Source organism: Rhinolophus sinicus, chromosome 1 (assembly GCF_057876585.1).
Source record: "Rhinolophus sinicus isolate RSI-liver-muscle chromosome 1, RSI-T2T, whole genome shotgun sequence".
Lineage (NCBI taxonomy): Eukaryota > Metazoa > Chordata > Mammalia > Chiroptera > Rhinolophidae > Rhinolophus > Rhinolophus sinicus.
The window spans coordinates 145,839,217-145,866,777 of record NC_142501.1 but is presented as its reverse complement, the minus strand read 5'-3'; the positions used below and the strand labels follow the sequence as shown (position 1 = coordinate 145,866,777).

The 27,561-nt window shown below is 36.1% G+C and overlaps 1 protein-coding gene across 1 annotated transcript; it reads right to left on the bottom strand.

Moving 5' to 3' along the window:
- Positions 1–6: 6 nt before the first annotated feature.
- SRP72 (signal recognition particle 72) lies at positions 7–25,749 on the bottom strand. Its single transcript, XM_019740094.3, has 19 exons — positions 25,591–25,749; positions 23,574–23,694; positions 21,323–21,446; positions 19,879–20,022; positions 19,688–19,799; positions 17,881–17,912; positions 16,509–16,633; positions 16,358–16,415; positions 13,756–13,887; positions 12,760–12,888; positions 11,877–11,949; positions 10,617–10,681; positions 9,132–9,227; positions 7,901–8,004; positions 7,689–7,766; positions 6,793–6,930; positions 4,366–4,403; positions 2,067–2,226; positions 7–1,438 (listed from the first exon to the last, which is right to left on the bottom strand). The coding sequence occupies exons 1-19, from the start codon at positions 25,697–25,699 to the stop codon at positions 1,267–1,269; spliced, it is 2,010 nt and encodes a 669-aa protein (XP_019595653.1). The 5' UTR covers positions 25,700–25,749; the 3' UTR covers positions 7–1,266.
- Positions 25,750–27,561: the final 1,812 nt, after the last annotated feature.

The window sequence follows — 27,561 nt, the reverse complement described above, 5'->3', positions numbered from 1 at the left end:
CTTGAGTCAAACACAGCAGCACTTTATTAACAAGGATGGAATATGATCACAAGGAAATAACTTTTACGTCTAAATTTAATGCTATCTTGGGTAGCATAAAAATGATTATTAACAAGGGTGAACCTCCCAGTGTTACAACTGTTCAGTGGGAAAGTGGCTTGTGAGCAAGGAAAGACCAGAGCAGCACTAACACCACAGATAACACCACAGACTGACTGTATTAATAGTCCATCACGTTGGGAAGGGTAACGAATAGTCATACCCCTAACTAGAAAGAGGAGCCATCTGAGTATTTACTATTGGGCCAAATAGTACTGTTAGTTTTAATACTGACTGCTGCTGAACTCTGGTATTGACTTCCTCTCTACATAGGAAGTCAATGTTCATGCTCTTGATAGGGGCCATTAAATCTGATTGAGACAGTCCAAACCCATCTGACCTCAGAGCACTGGGTCTAAGAGTCAACTTCTTACAACACTGATATGCTTTTGTTGAGTTCTCTAATAGTGGTAAATCAGCATAATGTTATCATAATCTGAAAATGATGTGGGGGCACAAAGGAATCCTAATTTATATATGTACATATATGTATATACATACACAAACTTACTTTTAATTACTATATCTGTATACATATACATATATATTCCAGTTTCTGACAGAGACTTTGTGGTAAAAATTAATCAAGACATTTACTTTAGTTTTCCTGTGGCCACTCATGTAATGAAGAACACCAGGGTATTAATAGGTCCCTTTTCATCACATATTTCTAAGCAGATATTTGGAATGCTCAGAAGATTCCGCTTTCAGTCTCCCAAGGCCTCCTAAGACATAATTTAAAGTGGGACTTGATAGGAACTAGGACTTGATAGGACTCTAGTTAAAACAGAATAGTTTCTCCTTAGATAACATGCCTTGTCTGTGAAACTGAAAAAATAAAAAATAAAAAACCAAAACCAAAAAAACAAAAAAACCCACCAGCACACAAAGAGAAAGGATGCAACAGATATCAAAGTGGGTAATTATGATTATCCACCAATTATTTGAGTCTTTATCATCTGTGTAAAGCAAGGTGGAACAAGTAGGCCAAATCTGACTAGGCGAGAGTTTGAGGAAGATGTTTTCCTGTTTGATACACAAGAAAATTGTTTTGTGAAAATGTGGGGATGAGAGAGGGAGCAGCTCTGTGCTTCTTGCTGTGTTACCATTATGTTCCTCGTGTCACTAAGACTAATTTTAAAATAGCCTGCAACAAAAATGTTCTAATCACCAGCCACCCTTTCCACCTTTCTTCTTTTTCTGTTGCTGTTTCTTTTTTGTTGCTGGAGCCCCTGCAGGTTTCTGGTGTCTCGGGGGTATGATATTACTTGTAGATGCTGTTGCTGCACTGCCAGGTCTTGGGGAGGTGGGTGGGCTGCTCACAGTTTTACTGGCATCCCTGAAATCATCAGATCAGGAAAGTGTTGGTCATTCATATATTCAACAACAAAAAGACTACAAAAACGTACATACATGGATTTTACTTTTCACCCCTAACAATTTCCCACATACATTCTATTTCTTTTAAGCTGGGTTCCCCAACTCCCTATCCATTTTCCTTTTGAATAAAATTTTTACTGCTTTATAATTAAAGAATAAGTACTATATGGCACATGCCAATTTTTAGAAAGCTTAGAAAATAAAGGAAAAAAATGTAAATGACCTATAATCCTACCATGTAGAAATACCTTATTTAGTAACATTCCTAATATTCTAGTCACATTATTTATGCCTTTGTTTATCTAGATATTTAGTTAGTTGAATGACTGTTTATTTAGTTTCCTTTTGAATATACTGGAATCCTAATATTTAAAATAGAATCCTACAATCCTAGTATTTACAATACAATCAAACCAGAAATACAATTTATTTCCTTTACAAGAGCACATTGTAAAACATCAAAGATATCTGACTATGCTTCTCATACTTAAAACACATTAAAAAAATTCTCACTGATGACTCTGAGTCAATCTCAGAAAGAACCAACCTATGCTCTGAGGGACCTCCATTGGGAAGCAATGACTTACAGTTCAGATGAAGCTCCTGCAGTTGCTCCCTGGGTCCCCTTTCCAATCTGATCCTTCTTTTTCCCCTTCTTTCTTCCCCGGTAGTAAGAACGTTCACGCATTGGTAGCCATCTTTCTGGATCTGGGGTCACTTTTGGATCATAATTCTTAGGCAGTTTTCCTATGTAACAATTAATTGATGAAGAAATGACAGATCTGTCCATAGTGTTTTCAAGATAATTGTTTAAACAGTATGTCCAAATCTGGGATTAAATAACATTAAAACTAAAATAAATTGTCCAAGAAAGTTTTATTTGTATAATCTAGGAGGGGGAAAAGCCTTATTTTTAAGCATGACACAATAATCATGCTTATAAAAGATTTCACAGATGTATCTATATAAAAAAAATTAAATTTTCATTTGGTAAAAGATACATTTTTAAGAGAAATAATAAAACAAAAAATCGCACATTATATAATAGAGTAGATTACTGTTCTTAATACAGAACAAGTTCTTGATATCAATAGGTAAATCACACAAAGAAAAATGGACAGAGCTGTAATTAGGGTAAGCCAGGAGAAATAAAAGCCATTAATCATGTGAAAGGATGCTCAACCTCACTAAATAAAAATGAAAAGGCTAAAAAAATTCTTAGTGTCGGTGAGATAGTGGGAGACAAACACCACTGGCAGAAGTGTTAGCTGGTATAGCCTTTGTAAAGGGCAACTTAATTTGGCAGTACCAATCAAAATTTACACTTGTAGGAATTTATCCTGTAGAAACCATAAGCCTCAAACTTATGGGTGTAAGAATATTCTCTGTGATATTCTTTAACATAACAAACTAATTTAAATGTCTATCAATAAAAGAATGATTAAATAAATAACAACATAACCCCACTATAGTAAGCTATACAACTGGTTAAAAAGTCGTGGACATCTATATTTAATAATTTGGAAAAATGTCTGCATAACACAGTATAACATAGAAGATTTAAAAAATTATCCTGATACATTCATTTTAGCCTTGTAAAAACTTTTGACTAAGCATGTAAATGTATATGTATGTTCTATATACAAAACGTTAAGTAATTACCTCTGGGAGCATGAAATAGGGTAGGGAATTTTCCACTCTTTATGGCATTCTAAAATGATAGAAATCTATTACCTTTGTTTTGTTTTTATTTTACTTTGTTTTTAGAATATGCATATATCATTTGTAAGTTTTTAAAAAATATTCATTTGGAAATCACAAAAAATAGAAAAAAAGTGAAATTGCAGGTTATTGCTGCCTCTAGTTATCACCTGTTCCCTTGAAGTATTACTAATACAGAAAAGAACACAAAACAAATACTTACGTTAAACACATTAGAAGGAAGAATAGGAGAGATCTTGATATTACCAAATTTCGGAAGCCATAAAACAGATGAAGGTGTGGTAATAAACTTAACAGCCTTGGGAAAGCTGAATCCTAAGACGGCAGAGAGCAAAATCCAGAAGCTACCTGATTTGGACCATTCCCAGACTCGGGAACAGAGAGGTGGCTCCAGGGGTAACCTCGGATTAGCTGAAGCCAAGCATGGTCATTCCACCCACTCCTGCCACAGGGTAAGACAGCCTAAGCCAATCAGTGCATGGCACTCCCCTGGTTAATGGTTCAGGGCTGGACACTGACCTATGTCGGCCCAATCAGATTAATGGGAAAGATCTACCAAATGCACAGAGGCCCTCTTTGTCTTGTTGGATGTAAATGACAAGTATGTGGCCCTATTTCCAACAAAAATCCTAAGACTCCAATGGGATTCAGTTCTGTGTACAGCAAAGAGGGACAACTATTGGATCAACCAACCTTGATGCTAACCTTCCTCCACTGACAGTTTCATAGACAGCACATTTTCTTAAGCCAGTCTGATGGAGTTCTACGGTACTTGTAGCTGAAAGTACCCTAATGCATAAGAGCTTACTGTGTGCCAGGCATGGTTCTAAGATCTTTTCATGAAGTGTCTTATTTAATCCTGTGAGGTGTAAATTATATATTCCATTTTTGCAGATGAAAACCTCAGTAGGTATGTTAAGTCACCTGTTCACAGTCACAACGAAAGAGCAATGTTACTAGAGCAACAATTTGAATCAGGCAATCAAACTCCAGAGTTGCACTCTTTAAAATAATAAAATTAAATGTCAGCTATAGTCAAGACAAAACTCAAGTGTTCAAAGATACAAGAAGACAGTGCATATATGTCTGCAGATTTCTATATAGGATTAAACTCAAACTTTTATCTTATAGAAAGAAATTTAAAGATTAAAGAAAAAGGCTTACCCTTCTTTTTTTTCTTCTTCTTTTTCAAATCTCCCTGTCTACAAAGAGAAGAAAAATCATTAGCATCAACATGATAAAATACAGAGCATCAAGCATGTGCAAAAGAGCCAGCTGAGTACTTATCAAAAAAGGTGTTTAAGATTTGGTACCAGCTTACCAAAGCTAATAAACTAGTTGAGATATTTATTCAGATTAAATTTAATCAAGTTTTATGCACTGTAGTTTTAGAAGGGGGTTTAGAAAAGGGGTGACAATTGTTTTCACAAAACAGACCATTTACATTGGCACATAGTATGTAAAAAGAAATTTGCACAAGCATGAAAATCTACAGTACTGGGCTAAGTTCCCTTATGTTTAGAAAACTAGAATAGATCATTAAATTCTTTGCCAGAAGAACATGTATAGATATAATATATGCAAAGAATATCTCTGGGAGGATTAGACAAACAACATTGGTTTTGGCCTTGGGAGGGAGGAGGGAAGACAAAGATGGGAGGAATACTTTTTACTCTGCACTTTTTTTATTTTTCAAATTTTGAACCTTGCTAGCTTATTGAATTTTTTTTAGGTAATAAAATATTTATTAAATACACTGACCCCCCACCCCCACCCCAAAGGCACTAAAAAGCATATGAAATCAAGAAAACACTTCAAAATAATTGTTAAGTACTCTGACAGTTACAGTGAAAAGAGGAAGACATAAAAATTATCTCTGTACATACTCATGTGATAGACCCCTAAGGGAACTATGAAACAGTGAACTAGAAAGATGAGGTAACAACAATTTCTGTGAAAAATTCATTCTATCAAGTCATTCCATTGTGAAAGTTCAGGGTACCCGGAAGAAATGCAACATACAGTGTCTTACTTTACAGCTTTCTCACCCAGACTATGCAACAGTTTTCTAAACGTGTCTCCTTACAAATCACAGTCCACAGTCATACCAGCAATTTCCCAGATATTCTCCACCATTTCTGACTTCTGTGCTTTGCTCACTTTGCCTACCTCATCCTCTTCATTTTCTTCAAGAGTCAACCCAATCCCTTCTCCAGGAAGCCCTTCCTAACCTCCCGCTGTCCCCAGGAAGGACCATCCCTCTGGTGTGCTCCTGTGTGCCCAGTACAATCACAGCACATGCAACCTTTACTGCAATTACTGCTTAGATATACCTCCTTCTGCTAGACTTAATTTCTTTTGAGGGCAAGGACCATGACTTATGTTTTGTCAACAGCATAGTATATCGTCAAAAAAACTAAACCCTTGTATCTAAAAATTAGCATAAGATAGACGATTGTAATGCTTAATAAAAATACTCTGCTGAAGTTTAAAAGCTTAAAAGTCAAAGTATACCTTAGTAATTGTCTCAGGGAAAAGAGGAAGATTACAGGGTTAGAAACAAACTATGTTTTTACCCAACACTGTTTTGGGAGAGGGACAAAAATACTGAAAATACTTTAATAGGCATTATTTGAAAATCCCCTTAAGATCTGGCTTGAATTTATTTCATTTTGGGATTCTTTGTAAGGCTTGAAATCAGAATCATATGATGAAATGCAATTTGGGACAACGTATATCTCTGAGATTCCAACTCCTTATTTAAGTTTTTAAAAATCTACTATGAGGATGATAATGCTTTTTCTACCAAACAGTGTTCATAATAAAGTCTATCATATACTTGTTGCTGATATTGTTTTCAAGTTAGAAAAATAGCATTTCAAAAAGCATTCAAAAAAGGAGACAAGAGTCAAAAAATAGAATCCTAAACATTTACCCTAGGCTTCTGCTAATTGTTTTGAGATGGCAATGTAGGAGAACAAGGAAAGAAAATCAGAATTTGGCTTCTTGTAAGTTAATGAAGCTGGTTAACCTTTCCTCCAAATCAGCAAAATAAAATACATCTGAACTGTGGTTTAGAATTACTAAAGATGGACTAAATGTACACCAATCACTTACAGGTCAATAAAGTAGGACACATGCAGCTTACGGAAAACTAAGCATAAAAAGAATGAAATATGTCTACATTTAAAATATAGAATAATCTCCAAGACTTACTAAATGAAAGAGAGCAAGTCTGAAATCATAAGTACAATATAATCCCACTTCTGTGAAAAACAAAATAGTCCAACCTAAGGAAAACATTTTTAAATCACCTGTGTGTAAACACAAAGAAAAAGAACTGGAAGGATTCACACCAAATTAACACCAGAAGTTAACTGTGGGCCAGGGAGAGGGGAGGAAACAAGGACTAAGAGCTGGGCACAGAAAAAAAAAAAAAAAGGGAAAAGAAAGAAAAGGAGAGGGGAATAAAAAGAAAAAAGAAAGAAAAGGGACTTTAAACTTTATCCACCCGGAATTTTTACAAGAATGTATTTTTCATTCCTCATATAATTTGAAATCAGCATCAGTGAATGTTACAATGAACATTACCCTTGCTCCTTTGGTTGACTATCTCCAGCAACTTTCCCGCCCTTCTTCCGAATGTACGTAGCACCAGGGGAGTTTTCAAGAGCTTCCACGTCGACTTTCAGAGACATGCTGTCTGATGAGGGCAAGTGTTTGCTAAGACTGGGACAAAGCAGGAGCTCAGGAACGATATACATACGAACATGCCTCCCAACATGCCTACGCTGATGGAAAAACACAGGCTTTTTTTTTGATGCCCTTTGTTAAAAGCAAAAACAATTTCTTAAAATCTTCTATAGAACAAATCAGCAGGTCATCAAGTCATTTATAGATCATATATTGTGAAAGGAAACCTTGAGAAAGGAGTCATAATCGAATCATCTATTCCTTAACTCAGTGATGCACTTTTAGGTGGAGGCTTGTAAAAACTCCATTCTGAAGCAACCATCAAGCTTATAAAACATAAACTTTCTCACTACAAAGGTGGGTGATCCCACCTTGGTTCTGGGAACACATCCATATTGGAGTAGCACACGTGATCCAAACTTAGCCAATCAGGGACCAAACGCTCTTCATTGTTTAAGGTGGGCAAGTGACCTAAGACAGTTCAATCCAAATGACATTTCAGAATCATATACAATTACCCAAATAAAATATGCTTTCTTTTTTCTTTTTGCTGTTGGAGAGATTTAAGCTGTATCTTGATGACTTCATTTTTGCTTGTGGATCAAGCTGTATTGCAAGTTGTATCTATCACTATTTTTAAGTCACATATATTAATAAATTCTCACTTTTGCTTTTACTAGTTAGAAGCAGGTTTTATTTGTTGAAATTTACAACAAAAAAAGGCCTGGTCAAACATGTACAGGAGGGGATCTATTACACTACTTGGGAGGTGTCTGCAACAATCAAAAGGATACGCCTTTGCTTTCTCAGGATCTACAAGAGAGTAAGCAGAAATAAGCTGCGCCAGGGTGTGAATATCTTTTGGATTTTGCCTAAAAGAAGAAATAAGAAAGTTACTGAACAGTTTATAAAACTGAAGAAAGTAACAAACAAGCAAAATAACGCCCTTGTATCAAATAACAGCAATAAAATTTGGATTTCTATATGTCCACCTTTCAGAGCTTACTTCCATAGCTGTTCTAGGTCACTAATTGCCTCCTTCTTCCGCCCATATTTGAGTTTGAAGTTTGCTGCTTCTCTTATCAAGGACAAATGAGCAGGAGATTTGGGCTACAGTTTCAATAAAAAGAGAAAAAAAAAAAATTTAAGCTAAATAGCTAGCAAGCCAATGAAGCTATATTCTTTGAACCTTTAAAATGGACCTATCCATTAAATTAAGTTTTACAGAATGCACAAAACAACAAAAACAAATTCACATACATAGAGAGCAGGGTAGACAAATTAGTACAAGTGATGACCAACTTATAAATTTGGAAAACAACCCATCTCTATTTACATTGTCCACAACTAGAAATAATCCCCATAATCAAATCTGAAATAATGTCACCAGTTCTGAAACATTAACATAATAATTCCCAGAACACATCTCTCCTCCACTAATAGCGCTAACAATATAAACGCCACCTGTGCGTATGCATAAGTTGGATATTTCCTATGCAGAGACCCATACTAGAAAAAATGAAGATGTTCCTATTAGACGGAGACATGATATACAATTATTCCATGCACCGCTGACCCCTGAACAACATGGGAGTTAGGGGTGACGGAACACCCCTCGCAGCTGAAAATCCGTATATAACTTCTGACTCTCCAAAATTTAACAGCATGTTGTTGACCAGAAGCCCTCCCCATAACATAAAGACGATTAATACATATTTTGTATGTTATATGTATTACATACTGTATTCTTACAATAAAGGGAGCTAGAGAAAAGAAAATGTTAAGACAATCATAAGGAAGAGAAAAAACCCCGCATATAAGTGGAACCTGTGCAGTTCAAACCCGTGTTGTTCAACGGTCAGCTGTACTACTGTTCTACCAATTACCACCATTCATGGGCATTCTAGCCACTAAAGATGAGTTCTCTTATATGCAATCGTGTACTATTAATACTTATTTGTTGAGATTGCACACACAAATACAGGTATACACACAAAGGAAAGAGGTTCAGAAAGCATAACTGAGTAACTTTTTTTCATTTTGCAGGCATTTCTTACTTCTAATAATTTTATTTAGATCTGGAATACTTAAAAAATTGAATATAACAGTCTAATACATTCCATCTTTGAAATAGTGAGTTGGAATATTTCAGTTCTCCTAAATTGTAAGTTCACAAGTGCAGCTTTTTCATTTTTATGTAAAAACGTGCCTTTATAAGGTTTTACTCCTTTATTTACCTGATGATGTTGATACCACTGGATAGCTTGTGTGAAGACCTCAATGGCACTATCGATATCTTCCTCATGGCTATACATGGTCACTAATGCAGATACCTACCCAAGAAAAGGTATAAATTAGTGAATAAAATTCCTCCTCTCCAGAATAAGCTTTTTGAAAATGAAAAACATTGAAGAAACAGCAAATAAAAGGTTGTTAGGCTCTCCACCAGTACCTAATTCATCATAAAAACTGATTATTATGGAGCACAGTAACTAGAAGTACCCTGAACAACAGTTTTCCAAATATAGTTAGTTATCTATAAATATACCTTTCCTCTACAGCAGTGCCTGTTCACAAATGGTTACCAGTACACAATAAGGTAAGTACAGAAGTTGGGAATAAGCACTTAAAAAAATTAGTTTACATAACCAGACATTGCTGGGACATCCAAGTGCATGACCAGTGAGGTCACATGTGGCCTAAGCTACAACACACAGCCACTGAAAAGCTTGCCTGCTGTGTTCGAGGACAACAAGGAGGACCAGGTGGCTGGAGTGGAGTGAGGAGGGAAGAGCAATAGAAGGTAGGGACAGAGAAGAAACAGCAACAAGAGCTGGATCTTTGAGAAAAAGCAGTAAAATTGACAAACCTCTGACCAGACTGATCAGAAAAAAAAAGAGAAGACATGAATAAACAGTATCAGACACAAAAAGATCTACAGATATTAATAGGATAAATAGGGAATATGTGAACAATTTTTATGCCAATAAATCCAACAACCTAAGTGAAATGACAAATTTCTTGAAAGGTAACAAAAAGCCAGACATTAGATATTACAAGCATTTTCAGCCATATATTATTTGATTCTAACACAAAATAAGCATAGGCCAGTCTTTAAAATATTAATCTTTAGAAGATAAAGCACCACCATACTATCATACACTTCTTACAGAGTACCAACTGTAAACAAGCTATGTTAGAGAATGCACACGAGTGAAACAGTCCCTGTTCAGTAAATGCACATTATCACCACTACAGAATTAGTCTTTACTCTGAAATAGATGCTTTCACAGCTGTATTAGTGATCTACAGTTGCGATGCTTAAATAATCAGAGAACTAAACACTAAATTTGTTGGCCACTATTACTAAATTATTTTAACTCAAAGAAATCACTCCGACAACATGATAAAATAACTTAGGCTAAGAAATTCCCTTCATGGGTCTCAGGTTATTTAAGTTGGCTTTCAGAGGTAATGTAAGGCCTAAACAGTACCTGGCACATCTGATTAAATATTAAATCGATGTAAAGCAGAGCACAAAATGAAATTAAACTTATACCACAAAGTAACTGTTATTATTTCAGCCATTACTCCTACATTATGAACATATAAAGAAATAAGCAGAAATTAGAGTAAATACAAAGAAACATCAAACACACCAATGGACTATTAATTCCATTACCTTTTCAATCTTATCATTTATATTTTAGTTATAAACTCACCATTCCTGGTTTATGCTTTAACTCCTCTATGCTTCTTAATATTAGACATGCTTTGGAAATATTACCTTAAGGGATTAAAAACAAAATCAGCATCACAATAAAGAAAGGGTATTATAGGGAAAAAAAGACAAGAAATTTAAGAGTTATATAACATCTCTAAATACTCAAGCTTTGGGATCTTGGGAATAATGTACTCCATTTATTCATTTTACAGATAAGAAACTTGAGTCCTAAAGAAACAAAACACCTTGCTTATGCCCTCAAAGAAAGTTAATGGCAGATGACCAGAAAAACCATCTCCCAGTCTGCTGAGTTCTATTTCTCCTTTTGCAGACTGTAACTTAGAGGATTCCTTCCCTAACGGCCTTGATATAATGTTACCGTAGATATAAGTGCAATGGACAATTTCCTACAGTGTTAAAATTCTGAATTTCCCCCCTTTGCAAACCTCAGTAACAAAATCTTTCAAAACAAACAAAAACCATGACAGACTCTCTGTCAGTAATTTTAGTATGACATCCTTGCAAAAATAAACTGAAAATAGAACTGTCACGATGGAAATATCCTACGTCTATGCTGTCCAATTAGCCACATGTGGCCACGAAGCTTCTGAAATATGGCTAACACAACTGAGGAATGGAATTTTAAATTTTATTTAATTTTGATTTAAACTTAAAATAGCTACATGAGGATAGTGGCTACCAAATATGGATATAACACAGCTCTAGATAATCATTCAAGAGTGGTTCAAAATCATGGGCAAAAATACTAGCCATCTTCTATAAGATTCAAAAATGTCAGTTCTCATTAAATTTCCTTGCCTCTCTTCCCCAAAAACAAGGGTTGTAAAGTACAAATAAAAGATAAAGGGACTAAGATATTGTGAAAATTAAGATGCAAAGTAACCTTTATTTTATGCAAATACTACCAAGTGACAGATATAAGCATTTCTACACATGACGTATCCAGGAAATTTAAGTATGGTGTTTTGGAACAGAGGAATCCTTTGCTTCTGTAGACTTTCAAGGTATAGATTGGGAATCATTCTATCAAGTTAGGAATAACCCAAGAAAAGGTCATCTAACTCACTACTAAACTGGCACTCACACCATCTAGCTTCATGTTTAAAATAGCAATAATTATATAATGGTGAATTATGCAAAAATTTAAAAATCACAGTCTACAACTACTTCAGAATCATTCTAACCATATGTTTCCACTAAAATGCCATTTTGATCATGATGAAATTATCTTTAATACCTTGGGAAATTTTCAGCTGTGCCATGGTCAGCTTAATTTCAGCTGCATTTTCTGGATGCTGATCTGAAAATTCCTAAAATTTTTTTAATTGGGGAAAAAAAAAATTACATTTTATTTACACAACTGAACATATTCCAATTACTTGTTATAGCTACATAAAAATTTAAATCCAGTATTAAAGTATTAAACTTCTGGTTTTTAAAATATTAAACTTCTTGTTTTGGGTCAAAATTTTATTTTGAAAAAATTATACCTGATCCCTCACTGTGCTTTAAAATTATGCTGTGAAAATAAGTGCAATAATGTCAAGTTTCCAGGAAGCTACTAATAGAGAAATAATAATTAAGATTACAACATAAAATATTTTTTTAAAAAGAAAGATACTCAAATAAATGATACCTCCTTACTGAGCAAATCTACCCCTCAGGATGGTCCTAATTTTATCCTGTTCAAGTTTCCAATGTAGTCTATCCTCAGGAAACTCAAACATAATCTACCAGCTGATTTAGGTTGATAAAAAACAACTCAGTATCTCTGTAACTATCTGAGGTTTTCAGATAGGGACTTATTGAATATGTTATTGAAAAAGGGGTTAAGCATGCCCTAGTATTTTAAGCCTAAAATAAACCCATAACTCATGTTAAATGGATCTCCAAATGAAAAGCATCCTTCAGGGTTTATGGCAAACATATACTAATACAAATTTACAGAAAACAAAGCTGTAGTCCAGGAATTAACAAAAGTGACACTCTGGAATTTGTCTAGTGGCATATTACCTACGTTTTCCCATGAAATTTACAAGCTTATACATTATAACATAATGAAAATGAAACAAGGCTACAACTACCTGACACCTCATTAAAAATTCAAGTAATTCCTTTACCTGAAGCAATTCTATTGCTTTTGTGTGCTGCTTCTCACGGCAGAGCTGGGCAGCTTGGATTAGCACAGGCAGGAGGTGCTCGGGACTCTGGGACTGTAAACTGGCAGATATTTTTCGGCATTGATCTGCCTAAAAGAGTATGTTCCCCCCAACAAAAATAAGCTGGTTAATGAAATTAAAGAATGAGTGACCAAAAAGAAAAGAAGGATGGGGGAGAGGGACGGAAATCAGTTGAAACAAAATAATAAGTAAAAAACTGCCGAGGGTAAGGGAAGTGGTTTATAGTATCGATAATATTTTCAATTTTTTCCTGTAAGAAAAAGATTTCCATTTACTGAATTTAAGCTATGAGTTCTAAAAGTATTTAGGAAAGAATGACCTCTAAACATTCATTTGGATGCTTAAATTCCAGAATTTTGTTAAAAAAAAATACATGAAGTATCACCTTTACTTCAAAACAACAAAATGTATAGGTATTTCTTGCTAAAGTATTTAAGAGTAACAACTCAGTTCTAAATAATAAAAATGTTACTGTCTCCCACTGAAAACCCTCTGCTCTAGAAGAGTATGAAATCATAATTTAATTATAATTATGCATGTGAGGGTTAGAATTGACCTCCTTAGCACTTATAACTTGATGTGATTATGGGTAAGCTGATATGAAAGATGGATCTTACATGTCTATCCATGATCAGCATCTTTGATGATTTTTACTTTAATTTAGAGATAAGAAATAAGATGAGAAAATCACATCATTTACAGGTGCGAATAGTGTTTCCTTACTCTTAAAAGACATCAACTGCGTAACTTTACAAAGAATTGGACAAATTACTTGTTTAACCCATAAAAATCTATTACATATGACATTCTGAAGAACACATGGGTGTAAACAACATATAAACAAACAATATAAATAGACTGGACTGAAACACCCATTATGCCCCATCTGCCACACCCCAAAAGTTTAGCCAGGGGAACCAGAGATCTGTTACCTACCTGGTTTGTGTACATAGCAAGCAAAGCTTTGTTAAATTCTATAGCTTGCAGTTGTTTCTTGGAAAGCTTAAACTCTACTCCTTCTGCATTGGTTAATTTCACCTTCTTCTTGGAGTCAAAGACATTTTGGTCCTGACAAAGAAAAGTTCACCCATAATTAACAGCAATCTCAGACTTCAACTCTTTTAATGCTCCAGGGCCATATTCCTCTTTCATTTAGTTATTTTATATAAACACAGGAGAGCTTGGAAGATGATGCATCTGCCTGGTTGGGGTGCCTCTGCTTCTAAGATGCATATAAATTTGTCTCGGGTTCTTGGTTTTCTTTTATCTTTCCACTATTAACTGCTTGTTTTGTGCTTTTTAAAGAAAAGTACACAGGGATAGCACAAATCATACAGTGGAAATTAGGACTACAAAGATATCTAAATTTGCAATTTCTACAAACTTTGCCCTTTAGAATTTAGATGACAAACTCATTCCTCTTTGAAATACTGTCATTATGTAAGCAAATCATTAAATTCAAAAATATATTCATACCTCTCTCGAACCCATTTTTAGCAAAAAATACTAATGTTTAGCAAAAAATAGCTACTGTTTTTCCTATTCTTAAGGCCCTTCTCACCTAGGCAGAAGCACAAAGCTCAATTTCTAAAATTTCTGTGTGGGGCAAGTACAGTGTTATCTTCCTAAAGAAAGTCCTGTTAAGAATTATAGAAAGTCACATACCTTTCAGGGAAGGAAGACAATTAAGTCACATTGCATTCTGAGAAGGACAAACTGAGCATCAGTGTCTACTACATGCACAGTATACTAGCTTGGTTAAACGATATATTGGTTTGCAAATAAGTGATACCACTGGGCTTTTTTTTTTTTACCACTGTAGTTTTTTAAAACCAGGTCTTCTATCAGTTTAAAGACTAAAAGGAGGCAAAGAAGAAATCTAAAATAAATTCGACTTTTTTGTGTGTGAAGCTCCAAACCAATGTGAAATTATCTTAATGTACAGCAAGAAACTGGCTTTCATATAAATCAATCCTCAAAGAAACATATTTCTAGTTAGTACTCCAATTCACTATTTTAAGACTTCAATTCATCATGCATGTCACTACTACACTTCTTATAAACTTTGCTATCACGGCACTTATTAAAAAAATTAATTTTGAAGGCCTTCCATACCTTGATATCATTCAGTTTAACCTATTTTTTAAAACTAGCCAGCATGTATCATCTTATCTTCTGTTCTCTTAACCCCCCTACAAGCCAGAAATATTTCTTCATGTTTCATTTTCTTTACGCTGCTGCTATAACCTTCAAACGATATCCCTCCAAGGGTCAGCTCAAATTTGCCAACCCAGACAGATCTTATCTTTCAACAAATACTGCAGTTATGAAGTATACAGACAAGAAATTTCAACATGCACAATTTTTTTCAACACCAGAATGAGATTTTTAAACTATGTAATGATAAAGACCATGTTTTATCATTACCTAGTGCATCCAACACTATTTTGAATAAAAAGTCAGAAATAAATACCAATTGACTGAAGAAAGTTCAGTGTAAAATTAGGAATGAGATATCACATACTCTTCTCCACACAATTATATATCAGATAAGAAAGATTTGTCCTCAGTGGCAATTCAAGTTATTCATAAACATAGGCAGGTATGTATTGCTAACATTCAAATGCCAGCATCAATTTTTGGAAACCTAAACCATGCCAATGGCCTGCAACAACCTATAATTACTACCTTCCTTATCCCACTTCTGCGGACCCTTTGAATTTCTCTGTAGGAGGAAAGAGGTACCACGAAGGAGCAAGCTTTGGAGTCAGAGACTGGAATATGAATCCAAGTTCTATCTCTTACTGGCTGTGACCTTATACAAATTATTTAACTTCTTTTAGCCTCAAATTATACTCCCATAAACTGGAAACAAGTATTGCCACCTAAAAAGATAATTGTGAGGATGAAATAAACGGCACTTGGAAAATCACATGGCATTTCAAAAAAACCCCCAGATGTTACTTTACTTATTTTCTATTGGCTCAAGTTTCAAATCTGAACTTGAAATATTTTTTCATTAAAACAATATTCCAAATGGTGGTTAATTTGACTAGTGCAGTACTCTTTAAAATTATCTGTATACGTACTTGCAATATTTTACACATGGGTTTGAAGAGGGGGTACAGAGAAAGAGAGAATTTGCTCATGTCTTCCCTCCCTCAAAATAAAAAAACATGGGAAAGAAAAAAATGATATACAGAAAACTTGCATTCATATTTACTAGATTAAAAAATCATGTAAAACATGCACACACTTGAAGTTTAAAAGTCCACACAATTTATTTCTCTAATAAATAGAGATTCTCCACATTATTATAAAACTTGGAAAATGGTGAGATTTTAAATTCCAGGGTCTATAACCACAAAACAAATTTACTACTTGAATAGAACCTGCAGAATCATCATTCTTATGAGAGTTAATTAACACTCTCCACTGTGACTGTGTCATGGAAAAAAGAACACTCATCCTAAGACAAAACGGGACATAAGCTTGCGGTATAAAATGTAAGTGTGGGAAAACCAAGGATATTTCATACCTTGTTAATGGTAATGATGTTATTTGCAATCACAGCTAGCAATCCCACATCTGTCGGCCTGGGAACAACAAGCAACAATCAAAAAGGAACACATCTTTAAAAAGAAACCTCATCTCCTATAAGAGACACATCATTTCCATAACTCACTTACTTTAGCTTTATGATCTGATTGTAAAGTTGCAAAGCCTCCTCTGTGCGACCCTGAAGCTGCAGAATATAGGCCATCTGCCCATGAATGATGGCCAGTTCTGCCTGAGGGTCTTCCTCAGTCCCATCCTAAGCAGAAGAGGAAATAGTTTTTTCTGTAAATTCTCCAAACGAGCCCCATATTCACCAAGTGATCAAAACATTCAAGAGATATGTCATCCAAAAGAAGACACAATTTCCAGGAATTTTCCCTTACAGTCGGTTAACATTTAGGAATTGCCACCAAAGAAGGAAGTTTAAATGAGAATGGCAAAGGACAGATTATAAAAGAACGTGGCAACAAGGAATATCATTCATTGATTATTACTCTCTAAAACATAAGAATGACAAAAAGAAAAGCAAGCAACCAGCATGCAGGTTTAACTTTTGACAATGATACCCTTAAATTCCGGAAACAATTTTCTCAAGAACATAAAAATGCTTCACTCTTACTTCTACCATAACTCTAGTCCAAAGACGATGATAAATTCTAACTAATTATCACCATACAAAGAACTTCAAAAGCTGAAACTAATTCTGTAATTAAAACAGCAGCTCTCCTAACTGACACTCCAGATTAATCCATATTCTCCATTCCTCTGGAAGGGCTGACTGCTGTCCACGTACAATGAATGCTCAAGGCTCGGAGGCTGCTCTCTTACCGCGCTCAGCACTCTTGCTCTCACCTGGTGAGTATATGCTGAGCAGTGAGAGGTGTTTGTTTCCAAGCCCACTATGCCAGTTGGGTTTGATAAGCAAACGATAAAACTTAATTATTATAGTAAGGGAAGAACTATGAGTGTAAAGAGAGACTTCTTTTAATGAAAACTATGTTGAATGCTCAGAAATGAAGATGAGTTCCTAAAGAAAATTACTATCTAATTAGTTCTGAGCCAGAAAACAGTACGAAATGGTCAAAAAGTTAACATCTATGAGGACACTGTAATGAACCTACTTCACAAATGTCTTTAAGATATTGTTGCACTTATGAAAAAACTGGAAGTGACATCATGAATGCTGGATTCTGTGTGGAATATAAGAAATACGCATGGAATGCCTATGAACAGATCCATACTCAAAGACCTGAGCTCTACATCTAAAAATAGGAAAATGAGTATTTATATGAATGTAAAATAAAATACATAAGGCATATAATAAATTTTGTATTGTAATTTCTCACCCTAAAAGACTTCAAAAACTGATCAAGAGGTTTTCTATTCCTATTCAATGAATTACTATCTATTTGAAAAAGTCAATAAATACTACAATTAAACTTCCTATAAATTTATATTAGTCAGAAATGTAAAATTTGGATTTAACAACAGTGGAATACTTACAGAATCTTCTGATAATGAACAGCGGCAAAGATCTATAGGAATAAATGGTTTTAAATTAACATTGCTGGGTAACTCCCATTCCTTTCACCATTCCAAAGAGCAAGAACTAAATTCTTGGACAGAAGATTTCAAAATAATTTTAGTAACAAGCAAATTTGAAATTTATCATTAGCTTCAACTTTTAGATAAATATTACGAGTCGCAGATTATTCCAGCTCTTTGATATTTTTCTTTCATTTGTAATCTCTAATGTTAAAAATTTTTCAAAGGCCATTTAAAAATATAAATCCTGATTGCAAAAAATCGACTATGGAAAAGTATAAAGACAATAATCCCACCACCCAGAGATAACAACTATTAGCATTTCAGTTATTGGTATTCTTAATGTAAATGTAAACAGGTACTGGAGTACCTGTTTAAATGTGTGTTTTTTTCATGTAAAGCTGCATTTTAAAATGAAAGTGGGATATTCTGCGTACTATTTTGAAATTTCTCTTCCACCATTTAATATACCATGGACATCTTTAATGTTATAATATAGAACTACATTATTATTATTATTTTTTGTATGTTAGCTGTATTTTAATAAAAATCTTTCTTTTTAATTTATTGGGGTGACAATTGTTAGTGAAATTACATAGATTTCAGGTGTACAATTCTGTATTACATCATCTATAAATCCCATTATGTGTTCACCACCCAGAGTCAGTTCTCTTTCCATCACCATATATTTGATCATTATTTTTTTTAATGATTCTATGGTAATCTATTTGGGGTTATAGTAAAATTTAGCCAATCCTCTAATAGGACAAAAACTCATGATGTTTCTAAATATTTTTCTTATGAACATCTCCTTAATTAGCATTTATATAGATACATATATGAATTTATCTAAAAATTTCCATAAAATAAATTTCTAGAAATAAAATTCTTGGATCAAAGGCAATGCAAATTTTAAAATCAACTGCCCACTGCAGTTTGTACTACTTTTACATTCAAACCTGCAGTGTATGAGGAATATCCTTCTCCTATACCACTGTCAATACTGGGCATGATCAAGAAATTGTAATTATCAAACATCTTTTTCTTCTTGTAATGCTCTAACCTTTGTTCTTATTTTAACCTTCAACATTTAAGAGTAAAACAAAACCCCTATCACGTTTTCTTCCTCCCCACTGTTCACTGCAGTCCCTACACTACTTTCAGAGCTTCCAGGGAAAATATATGCAGAAAAGTCTAAATGCTTCAGGAGTTAGGACAAGACATAGTTCTCTAATAAATTTTTTTTCTTAATTAAAAACTTCATCTCATGTAAATATTATATATGGAAACATACTAAATGGAGTGAAAATGCGCTTGAATAGTGTTACCGATACGTAAATGTAGCGTGTAGGTGCGCATACATGCACACATATAGGCACGCCATATTATTACTGCACTTGAGTACCTGTTTAATAACAATGACAACTAGTATTTACTAAATGCTTACATGATATGCCATGTACTAATGTAAGTGCTTGACATTAATTAATTCAATTTACATTTAACACTCATAGTAACTTGTTTAAAAACCTACTCCTCAGAATTCTGGTGTGGTTGAAAATGAACAAGTAGTCTGGCTTATGGATTAGACAGAAACAGAAGAGCAATATCGTCAAAAACCCAAGAAAAAGATGAACTTTGAGAAATTCCCAGTGAATCAATAATTTCCCTTTAAAAAATCATAAAAGTCAAATGCAATTTCTGGAAATACTTTGCAAAGTTATATGCACATTACAATTACACATAATTTTAATAAATTTCCAACCTTCAGCTTTTTGTAGGATTTTCATTGCCTGATTCAGCTGGCCTTGTCCTATCAGTGCACAAGCAGTGTTGTAGCACAATTCATGTGTGCCTTCTTGGAGGCCCAAGTTCTCCTGTCAAGGAACAAAATACCAGTCAAACACCAGACAGGAATATCATTTCACAGCTGCGTGGGTACATAGGGATACTCACTGGAACCACTTTTTCCCAGTTGCTTTGAGCTGCAACAACTGCTGAAAGGTTTGTTTTTCTCTCCTCGTCATAATCATCTTGGGAGTTTCGGACGAGATCTCTATACACAGCTAAGCATTCATCATAGCGTTCTAACCGGTATAACTGAAGAGACAAACAGCAAGTTAACAAATCAGAAGAGAAGACAAATATAATGTTATGTCTCTAACACTACACAAACACTTTTTGGAACCACTAAGTAGGAAACCTAATTTAGCATAACCTGGGCAATCAATCATCTTTTCCTTTGTAATTTTTCAGTTAGTTCTGTGTGCTACGAACACTTTCCAAAAGTTACTTGCAGTCAATCTTTACTATATTGCAGACTTGTAGGCATTATTCAGTTAGAAAAGTCACTGTATTTACTTCTTGAGGTAAAGTGCCTAAATGGGGTGTGAAAGAAAAACTTTCTGTAATAGAAATCACCCTGTTACCTAAATGTGACTTATAATAAAAAAAATTTGCCATAACACATGATTACTAAGCTCCAGTAAACAGGAACAAAATTAGGAATTAACAAAAAGACTTAGTATTTCCAGGAGTTCACTATATTTAATCTTCATTTTCTCTTTCCCAGAAACCATCTATCGTATTAGGTAGTATGAAGTACATACAACATAATTCTTGCTTATTTTGTTCAAACTGTCCTTAAGTGCCTTTACTATGCACCTATTAGTCCACCATGTGTAAGAGACTGTTGCCCTTTGTCAATCTCAAAATGCTAGAATTTACCCTAAACTTACTCAGCTTACCTTAAAAGTTCTTTATAGACCTATAATCCTTGAACTTGCCCGAATTTCACTTCAACCCATTTACACTGTTAAACTCGTACTACCTCTTGGGAACAATACAGTCAATATAACATTATTTGCCCTAAACTGACATTTTAAATATTTTTAAAGAGGGTTTTGCTAGTTCTAACATAATATTTCTGTCCTCTCATCAACAGCCCTATTTTATATTATGCTTAATTATATGTCTCAAAACCTTTTAGAGTAAGACATTTTCAAGGATTTCATGAACTACCTGAATTCATCCAAATTATCATCGTGGTTTTATTTCAAACTTAGAATATTTAAAAGCTAGGAAAAATAATACAATTTGAAAACTGTGAGTATATAAGCTCCCTTCCAACTACAAAGTCCAAATTTCATTAGGGTAGTTCATAATTTACTTTAATTTTTAAATTACCCCAAGGAAGTCATTTGTTCATAGAACATTATATATGTAACTGTTTGTATGACGATCAAGAAGGCGGAATATGTTCAAACCTCAAGAACTGGTTTAATGGCAAGTTTTGCATCACATTAAGATGGGCTGGGGTTCCTCATTCCTGCTCCTTGCTATTGGCAGAGTCATGCTCATTCAGGACGATCATCAACAGGTATTTAAAAGCAGTAATTACCACTTGTCCATAAAGCTCCTTTAGTTTGTCTGTCTGCTGGTTGGCACTTTCTATTGTCTTCAAGGCATTCTCAATTCGGTTCAGCCTATACTCGCAATATGCCTTCTCAAAAGAAAGAGAGTTACTGAAAATGGAAAAAAACAGTATCTGATTATTAGCTAACACAGCAGAGTACTCACTGTATGTCAGATACTACTCTAGACACTTGATATATATTAATTATTTAATCCCCATTAACAACAGATGAGGAAACTTACAAATGTTAGTGACCTGTCTGAAAGTCAGACAGGTCATAGTGGCAGAAAATATTACATCCATTTCCTTAGCCTCTCTTGCTTTCATGGATATTCTTATTAGAATTATTGGCCCTTTGAAACAAACATTTAAGAATGAAATCATAAATCAGCCAAATTATCTTAGATTCAAAGACAATCTGAACACTATTTTAAATGGGTTATCATAGAAGTTTCTTAAATCTACTGATCAAATAATAAGCCATGTACTGCTGCTTTTAACTTGTTCAAGAAGCAAATGATTAGCAAAGAAAAAGTAACTAGAAATCTTAAAAGAACATAGTATTTGTATCCAAACTGGTGAACACACAACTACAAATATACTACTTATATACATAGGTCTAAAAATTCATATACATTAATATTGACACCTGAAACTCAATTTGAAGTTCCATCCATTACCCGTGAGAAAAAATACTTATTTTAAGTGTGTTTTTCCAGGACCCATCAGCTCCAAGTCAAGCAGCTGTTTCAATCGAGTTGTGGAGGGCACAGCTCACAGTGGCCCATGTGGAGATCAAACTGGCAACCTTGTTGTTAAGAGCACCACACTCTAACCAACTGAGCTAACTGACCACCCTGAGAAAAAATACAAATCAGGGCCGGTCCGGTGGCTCAAGCAGTTGGAACTCCGTACTCCTATCACCGAAGGCTGCCGGTTTGATTCCTACATGGGCCAGAGCCAGATGGCTCAGTTGGTTGGAGCGCGGGCTCTCAACCACAAGGTTGCCGGTTCAACTCCTCGATTCCCACAAGGGATGGTGGGCTGTGCCCCCTGCAACTAACAATGGCAACTGGACCTGGAGCTGAGCTGCACCCTCCACAACTAAGATTGAAAGGACAACAACTTGACTTGGGGAAAAAAAAGTCCTGGAAGTACATGCTGTTCACCAATAAAGTCCTGTTCCCCTTCCAGCCCCCACCCCCAAAATACTAATCAAAGCAAATGGCAATATCCTTTATTTATTTGCCTAACAAAAATTATTTCCAAATTTTCTATCTCAGAAAATGGTTAAAATTCATAACACTGAATTTCAGCATAAACATGTTTACTAGTACAAAGCAGTGTTCTCTTTATTTCCCTTTTTATTTTTAACCAAGTTTTAGTTTTTAATCTGTAATACATGTATCTGGCTCAAATAAAAAAAACAAAAAGGTGTACACTAAAAGGTTTTACTCCCATTGCTTTTCAAATCTACCTTTACCTTCTCACCTCCTACAAGTGACTGTTTTTATTCATTGTTTCTCTGGCCAGTGTTTGTTTTTGCAAATACAGGAGAATACACGTATAAATTCTCATATCCTCCTCTTTTTTGTATAAAAGTATACTATATACTGCTCTGCACCTTATAAACCAGAATCTTCTTAAAGAATATGCTGCAAACTTCATTCAGAATGTTAGTTCACATTTCATGAAAAGATAAATGAAATAAGTGAAAATTATTAACAACAGCAAAAATACTACTACATAGTCTCAAGACTGCTAAAGAACGGACACTGAGAGATCTTGGCCTAAAGCACACCCAAACAATTCTCAAAGGAGGTAAGCACAGAGGTCAGGCTAAGACTGCTGTAACGTTCGAGAAACCTCTTCTTATATACAACCTTACCCTACATGTTCTGCCCTCTCTGCATTTTCTTTTTAAATTAAACTTCTGTTCTCTCTATGTCCTCCGAGAACTCGTGTTACATTTACGCTCATTTCTCCAGTTTACCTTCTTAGTGGTGCAAAGGGAAGACAGGGGTAAAGAAAAGGCTCACTAAGGCAGAACAGAATTGTTACTATTACTCCTTCCAGTTTCAAAAGCACTACTGGGAAGCAACAACAACACAACAACAAAGGAAAGAAAGAAACAGGTCAAAAATCTGAATAGTGGGGGGAAAAACCCACAGAAATGGTTATATCTATGGTAAAAGTGTTTTTAATAACGGTACAAACAACTAATTGAATCACTTACTTGGCTAACACTTTGGTGTGAGTATTGATGACATTCAAGGCTTCTTTGAAACTCCCGTTTTGGATAAGGCATACCACTTTACAGTGTAGGGCAGTTATATCATCCTTGTTGATCTGCAGTACTACAGAACAATTTTAGGAAAATAATTTTAAAATTCATTCCCTTTTCACATTTTTACTAAATTTTCCCACCCCTGCCTCAGGAAACTACAATTGCAATTTTATTGCAGCAGAAATGATCAGTCAAAACATTCTTTGTTAAAAAGGCAGATCTTCATTTATAACATAAGAAGTGCTAACTAGAAGAGCTATAATTTAGTAAGTTACATTTTTAGTGAGATAGATTCCCAAGATGCACGTTCCCCAAAAGGAGACTGAAATAAAGAAGAAAGAAGTTGTTTTCTCCAGCTTTTTCTTCTTGGGGTGCATGTTACAGCCTACACATTTCATTACTTCCCAGGGAAAGAAAAAAGTTCGTGCAGAAGTTGGAAACAAATGACTTAATTTTGAGTACAAGATTATCACTAGATGCCTTGAGGTCTTAGCAAGTCACCTAGCATCAAATCTAAATTTTCTGATCTGCAAGACAAGTATAAAAACATTACTATTTTACAAGGTTATCAGGAAGATGAATTGAGAATATTTTGGAGATATCTATATGCTGTAAGTACACAAATGCCATTTATTTTGCTGGCCATAGTTCCAAAAACCATTCAAAATTTTCCTTTCCACCTAAGATGACTAAAGAGAAGTACAAGGAAGGATTCAGGTAACCAAGTTTCGATGCTAAACAGCTGTTCAGTGACAAAATGACCAGGATCACTCCCCTTTGTTCCTGGGCAACTACAGGAATTCAATTCTAAGAATCAAAGAAATTTCTGCCAATTAAGAAAATATATATTGGAGAAAAAACTGACAGCCCTTGATTAAATAGTTCCTGCAAAATACTACATTGCTACTGAGCAGTACTGGTTGCAGGTCTTGTCAAATGGCTACCTGAATTCAAAACAAGCTTAGGAATCAAATAATTCTAATTAGTATCTATTTTCCTCAACGTCTGAAATCACGAAAAGTACACTGTGAGCACAATCACTTCCTTTCATGTTAACCAGCAACAGGTTGTTGAAATTTGTCTATACAACGTTGTATGTTACTAACATACCTTGTATGCTATTACTGCTTTAAATAGCCAGTAATTACATATTCTGGTAATTACATTTCCAAATCTACCAAATGTAGGCTGCATCTTCAGTAAAGAATTTAGCACGACGGAGAGCATTAGAAAGCATAGCCATATTACAGTCAGTTACGCAGTAAAGGATAAAAGAATATAACGAGTATATCTCATACCAAAGGCAGTTTACTCGAAATTATCAGTTACAGGGCAAAAAACAGGCCAAACTTTTCTTTAGACGTTATTCAAATGTTAGTGCTTTCACACACATTTTCTGGTCTAATGACATTGGCTTCTATCGGTGGAACGCAGGTCTGACATCCAGATCCTGCCGTTCCCTCTCCTGAGTCTGTCCAGCTCCCACCTTGTCAGTACCAGCTTCTAAATTACGTGTCCCAAGTAGGTTCCTTCCTCCCCCTCGCTGCGGCCCAAGGGAACAAGGTCCCTTTGCAATACTGTCTCGATCACCCCGCTAAATGAAAGGAGAAAAGGAGGCAATGTGGAATATTTGCAAAATAAGACACGAAAACAGAGGCGTCAAATAAAACTGTTTGGGTCAAGCGCTGGGAGCTGCGGTCTCTTTAAATCCCTCCCTTGCTTCCCGCGGGGGAGGGAAAGACAGAAGTACACGTGGCTCTAAACAACCCAAGACCCAATGCTGGCAGCCAGACGGACTGGAGGGTCTGTGATCCACGCCCGCCACGCTCGCCCGGCGATCGCGCGGGGCCTCCAGCTGCGCGGGTCTCTCCTCCGGGCGTCCCCTCGGAGGTGGTCGCGCGCGCCCCAAGGAGGCCGCATCCTTCCGCCGGCCCGGGCCCGCCCCGCCATCCGCCGGGATACCTACTCTTGTTGACGGTCTTGAGAGCACGCGTGAAATCGCCGTTCTGGCCATAACGGTTCACTTCGCTCCAGAGCGCAGACACCGAAACCCCCCCGCTGCCGCCGCTCGCCATCTTAGAGGAAGCGCGGGAGGGGCGGGACGACCTCTTCCCCGGAAGAGGATGTCAGAGGCGGCCAAGCGAAGGAGGAAACCGGCGGGTGCCAAGCGCTCGGAGTCGGAAGCTCCCCACTCCCGCAGCCTGCGTCAGACACCGTGATCTTCCGCTCTCGTTGCTAGAACTCGTGGATGGAGTCGAGATACCTGAAGCGGCCCCGGAGGAACACGGCGTCGGACCGTGGGAGCGGGTTGAGAAGAGGTTGTTTCAGCTCAAAGCAGCGTGCGTTTCCGGGGCGGCCGCGGCGGGCGTAGCAGTGTCCTGGTCCCACGGGGATCTGCCGACGATCTGAGGAGGATCAATACAAGGTCTACGGGATGGTAAAATACTAGAAACCCTGAGAGTTATTTGAAGAGGGACATAGGGGGAGAAAGGGGCGGGGGGGGGGCAGCTTCTTTCTGCTGGAGAATACTTCATAGAGGAACTGGCATTTGAAAGGGATCTTGAAAGATAATTGGGAAAACCGGGTGTTGGTTCTGGGCAAAGTTACGGCAGAGAAGCGAATATGAGGAAAGGCACAGAAGAAAAGAATCTCCAAGCGCAAAGCACGTTTGGTGAAACCCCTTGGCTGCCTTGGGCTCCAGTTCAGGAGCAGCGGAAAGGTGTAATGTGTTTTGGGATGAGAAGGTTCCGGTTAGTTCCCGGCTCTGCGACTCATGAGATGTCTGTGAACAGGTTACTTTATCGAGTCCCAGTTTTCCCGACTGCACAATAGGGATAATGCATAATTGTTATAGGGAGAAAAGCTTAATGATGCATGTTAGGCATAGTGAGCACTCAAGTAACGGAGTTTAGGGTTTTTGTAAGATCTTAAATATCAAGATGTGTTTGAATGTCAGAACAGTACCACCAATTGAGCACTCTTGATGAAATGACAGGACATTTTATTGAGCACCTACTCTGTAGACTCATATCTTGTCAGGATCCTGCCACCTCCTGCCATTTCCCCTCCTCTCTTTCCCAGCAACCTAGCTAACTTCTTTTCATCCTTCAAGATTTCTGTATCCTTCTGTTTCCAGATTAGTTACTTCTTTGACCTTGCAGACCAGGCAACGTTCCCCATCACACTCTCAGAGCTATTTTTGAGCATATTATCGTTTAAGCCTATCTCACTCTAGATGGACTATAATTTACATGAGACCAGGGCCCATGTTTACTTTGCTCACTGCAGTACCCCTAGGATCTAGCAAAGTGGATGGCACATAGTTGGGACTTAACTGAATGAGTTTTTGCTTATTTTCCCCCTAATCTGTGAGTTCCTTGAAGGCAAAAACTATGTCCTGCTTGTGGTTTTTTTTTTTCTATGGCGCCTGGCACATAGTACAATGCAGAAACAGCACATTAGCTTGGGAGGATGTAATTTCTGTGAATTAGTAAAACCTAATGGGAAGAGCTGTGGACTTTCACTGGCTGTGGAACTGTCACAAGTTTCAAGTGAATTATGCATAGATTGGGGGGAATGTTAAGGGAGTTCTAGATGTCTTTTGGTGTACCCAAATTTTTGTGCGAATTTTTCTGAGAAGTTTTGTAGTTTCTATCGGATTCTCCAGAGGCGTTTATACCAACCCACCCACCTATCCCCAAGGTTAAGAATTATTGCCTTAGTAGTGCCTTTCTAACTTTTCAGATTATTGACTTTATATAAGGATTTACAATTTTGGTTTTTGTTACCAGTCTGTTCCCAAGTACTTTGTAGTTGCTAGAAATTCTTCAGAATTCATCTGCTATGGATTCCTGTTTCTATTTCTTCTGTCATTTTAAAGGGGTGTTCAGGCAAACCCTGAACACCCAAAGGATAGTAATATACTTGTATGCATTTA